The sequence below is a fragment of the Populus euphratica genome, unplaced genomic scaffold (assembly GCF_000495115.2).
Source record: "Populus euphratica unplaced genomic scaffold, PopEup_1.0 scaffold23.1, whole genome shotgun sequence".
NCBI lineage: Eukaryota > Viridiplantae > Streptophyta > Magnoliopsida > Malpighiales > Salicaceae > Populus > Populus euphratica.
The window spans coordinates 484,415-488,775 of NW_011499892.1; the positions used below are offsets into that span (position 1 = coordinate 484,415).

The 4,361-nt window shown below is 42.4% G+C and overlaps 1 protein-coding gene across 1 annotated transcript; it reads left to right on the forward strand.

Annotated features, from left to right (window-relative positions):
• The first annotated feature begins 222 nt into the window (after positions 1–222).
• On the forward strand, positions 223–4,033 carry LOC105131382 (calcium-transporting ATPase 12, plasma membrane-type). Its single transcript, XM_011034325.1, has one exon. It carries the CDS (start codon positions 393–395, stop codon positions 3,570–3,572), a length of 3,180 nt encoding a protein of 1,059 aa, XP_011032627.1. The 5' UTR covers positions 223–392; the 3' UTR covers positions 3,573–4,033.
• Positions 4,034–4,361: the final 328 nt, after the last annotated feature.

The following is a 4,361-nucleotide window of genomic DNA, read 5'->3' on the forward strand; positions in this document are numbered from 1 at the left end:
TTTACTTTAAAAAAAAATATTAAATTTATATATTTCATTGGAGGGAGGTTGATAGTCTTAACAAGACAATGTTTAAAATATTAGAATATTGTTGCCACTTGTTTACTTGCTTGAGAAGGGGTTTTTTTTCTTTATATATATATAAAATAAAAGATTCCCCTTCTGAAGCAAGTAAAGAAATTGAAATTCATTTCTGAGCTAACTTGGCCCCACAATGTCCTCCACGGCAGCACCTTTAGTTCATTATAAAGAAATTGGAAGGCCAAGTTAGCTCGAAATGAATTTCTAAATCCGTGTCTTTGTACCCGAACTGAAATAGTAAATCTCTTCCTAGTTCTGAACACCTCCCAAGCGTTGTCGCTTATCCGCGAAGGAAAGAACAAGAAGAAAACATGGCAAGCAGCAAGCCATCACATATCGACTGCAGCACATTACTTGCCAACACCTTCAAGAAGGCCCAAAAGAGATGGCGCATTGCTTATCTAACCATTCGCTCTGTCAGGGCAATGCTTTCTCTTGTGAGAGAGATTGTATCAGAAACTAACAGCCACCAGTTCTCTGGGGTTTTGCGCTCAGTTTCCTACACTGTACTTGATACAGAGCCAAGCAGTTCCCATCATCACAGGGAAGGAAATGAATCAACTATCAATATCCCTAATATTGATCAAACGAAACTCACTGAAATGGTGAAGGAGAAAGACTTGATATCTCTCAACCATCTTGGAGGAGTTGAAGGTGTAGCTACCGTTCTTGGGACAAACTCAAAGATTGGAATCATTGGTCATGACCAGGAAGTCAGCAGGCGGCGTGAGATGTTCGGTTCCAACACTTACCCTAAGCCACCTCCGAAAGGATTTTTGTTTTTTGTGATGGATGCTTTTAGAGACACCACGATTCTTATTCTGCTGGTGTGTGCTGCTCTTGCCCTTGGTTTTGGCATCAAACAACATGGCATAAAGGAAGGTTGGTACGAAGGTGGGAGTATCTTTGTCGCTGTCTTTCTGGTCATTGTTGTCTCTGCGTTCAGCAACTATAGACAGGAGACACAATTTGACAAGCTATCGAAAATAAGTAACAATATTAAGGTTGATGTTCTTAGAAATGAACGGCGACAACAAATCTCCATATTTGATATTGTTGTTGGAGATGTTGTCTTCTTGAAGATTGGTGATCAAATTCCAGCTGATGGCTTGTTCTTGGATGGACACTCTTTGGAAGTGGACGAGTCAAGCATGACAGGAGAGAGTGATCATGTAGCAGCCAACACCAAAGAGAACCCCTTCTTGTTTTCTGGTTCGAAAATTGCAGATGGATATGCTCGAATGCTCGTGACATCTGTGGGGATGAACACAGCATGGGGGGAAATGATGAGCTCAATAAATCGTGACTCCGATGAACGAACACCACTACAAGCCCGGCTTGACAAACTAACTTCTTCTATTGGGAAGGTCGGCCTTTCAGTTGCTTTTATAGTGCTTGTAGTCATGTTAGTTCGTTACTTCACAGGAAATACAAAAGATGAAAGTGGGAAGAAGGAGTATATCGGTAGCAAAACAGATACAGATGATGTGTTAAATGCGGTTGTACGCATTGTTGCTGCTGCAGTCACTATTGTGGTTGTTGCTATTCCTGAAGGTTTGCCGTTGGCAGTCACACTAACACTAGCTTATTCTATGAAGAGAATGATGGCTGATCAAGCTATGGTCAGAAAACTTTCAGCTTGTGAAACAATGGGTTCAGCCACAGTCATCTGCACCGACAAAACAGGCACATTGACACTAAATCAGATGAAAGTAGCCAAGTTCTGGCTTGGCCAAGAACCAGTTGAGGAAGATACTTATAAGGCAATTGCGCCATCAATTCTTGAATTACTCCACCAAGGAGTCAGTTTAAACACGACCGGTAGTGTGTACAAATCTGCATCAGGATCTGGACCTGAGTTTTCAGGCAGTCCAACGGAAAAAGCAATTCTTTCATGGGCTGTTTCTGAAATGGGCATGGATATGGAAAAACTGAAGCAAAGTTGTACCATTCTTCATGTTGAAACTTTCAACTCAGAGAAGAAACGAAGCGGGGTTTCAATAAGGAAAATGGCTGATAATTCTGTTCATGTACATTGGAAAGGAGCTGCTGAGATGATTCTGGCTTTGTGTTCAAGTTATTATGAGAGTAGCGGGATCATAAAGTCCATGGATGAGGATGAAAGAAGTAGAATCGGGAAAATAATCCAGGGTATGGCAGCTAGTAGCCTTAGATGCATTGCATTTGCTCATAAAAGGGTTACCGAGGAAGGAATGAAGGACGATGATGGCGATTCACACCAGAGGCTACAAGAAGATGGTTTGACCTTTCTAGGGATAGTTGGTCTGAAGGATCCATGTAGAATTGGAGCCAAGAAAGCCGTAGAAATCTGCAAAGCTGCGGGGGTGAGCGTGAAAATGATAACCGGTGACAATATTTTCACAGCGAAAGCTATAGCGACAGAATGCGGCATACTTGAGCTCAATAACCATGTAGACAATGAAGAAGTGGTGGAAGGTGTCGTATTTCGGAACTACACAAATGAACAGAGAATGGAGAAGGTAGATAAGATCCGCGTGATGGCAAGGTCCTCCCCTTTCGACAAACTTCTTATGGTACAATGCTTGAGACAGAAAGGTCATGTTGTTGCAGTCACAGGAGATGGCACAAATGATGCGCCTGCATTAAAAGAAGCAGATATAGGACTCTCTATGGGCATCCAAGGTACCGAGGTTGCCAAGGAGAGCTCAGATATCGTTATTCTGGATGATAACTTTACTTCTGTGGCCACTGTTTTGAGGTGGGGACGGTGTGTCTATAACAATATTCAGAAATTTATCCAGTTTCAACTAACTGTGAACGTTGCAGCTCTTGTAATCAACTTTATTGCAGCAGTTTCTGCTGGTGAGGTTCCGTTAACAGCTGTTCAGTTGCTGTGGGTAAACCTCATCATGGACACATTGGGAGCTCTGGCTCTCGCTACAGAGCGGCCCACTGATGAGCTAATGGAGATGACACCTGTGGGGCGAACCGAGCCCCTAATCACTAATATAATGTGGAGAAATCTTCTAGCTCAAGCCTTTTACCAGATAGCAATCTTACTGACATTACAATTTGCTGGCGAGTCTATCTTCAATGTAAGTGCAGAGGTTAACGATACGCTAATATTCAACACTTTTGTGCTTTGCCAAGTTTTCAACGAGTTCAATGCAAGGAGTATGGAAAAGCAGAACGTATTCAAAGGCATTCACAGGAACCATTTGTTTCTGGGTATCATCGCAATAACTATTGTTCTTCAGGTGGTGATGGTGGAATTCCTAAAGAAGTTTGCAAGTACTGAGAGGTTGAACTGGTGGCAGTGGGTGACTTGTATTGTGATTGCAGCTGTATCATGGCCAATTGGTTGGTTTGTGAAACTTATACCAGTTTCAGGCAAACCACTCTTCAGTTACCTCAAGAAGCCAATAGCAACATCTAAAAGAGTTATGCATTCCATGTACTTTAAACGAGCATTTTCCCCTGGGCCTGGAACTGGATGTGGTAGAAGGTAATAGAAGGGTTCTAGAACCAGCAAAGCCAACGGTATAGGCTGAGTAGTATTCCAAAGAAGCTCCAGATAATAGCACGTTACATGCTGAGCATCAGAAGCAAGTTACTCTTGATCCCAGTTTACGAATCCTCTTTTGCCAGATTCACGCCAGTAAAGAATGATTGGACATGAATGTGGCAGAAAAGGATTCGTTTATTGAGATAAGCTTAGAGTAATTTTCTATGGCACTGGCGCGACGCACTCTCAAGCAAGCCACTTTCAGCATACTACTCTTCCAATGCCTCGTAGCTTTATACACTGATGGATGAAATTCGCTGCGCAGAGTCTTCTTGTAAAAATGTTTCATTTTATTGTCTGATATGTAGAGAGATCCAAAACGTTTGTTAAACAGCATAGCTGGTGGGCTAAAGGCTCGTAGAAGGAAATAATAATAATAAAAAAAACCTGTTCAGTTTTGCCCAACAGTGACATCAATGTTTCTAGTCAACTTGGTTCGGCCAGTTCACAAAAAAAATTGAGAGAAGCCCAGGCAGCCGTTCGGGCTACTATTTAAGAAGACTGGCTCGCTTACCGATAGAAGAGAAAACGAGAAAAAAGGGCGGGTTATTGGAGCTCCTCCGTGCCTTCTCCACCTATATGCATCGGGCCAATAAGAAGATCGTAGCGAGACAAATCCAACGACAGATTCATGATGTCTCATCAGGCGACGCTGCAAGCGGCGAGCTTGATTCACACGTTAACGTGCGTATTACACTTGCTAGCTCATTTTATCTCTGTTTTTTTTTCAATT

Coding starts and splice junctions, on each gene's coding strand:
- LOC105131382 (XM_011034325.1), top strand. CDS start 393: ATGGCAAGCAGCAAGCCATCACATATCGACTGCAGCACATTACTTGCC.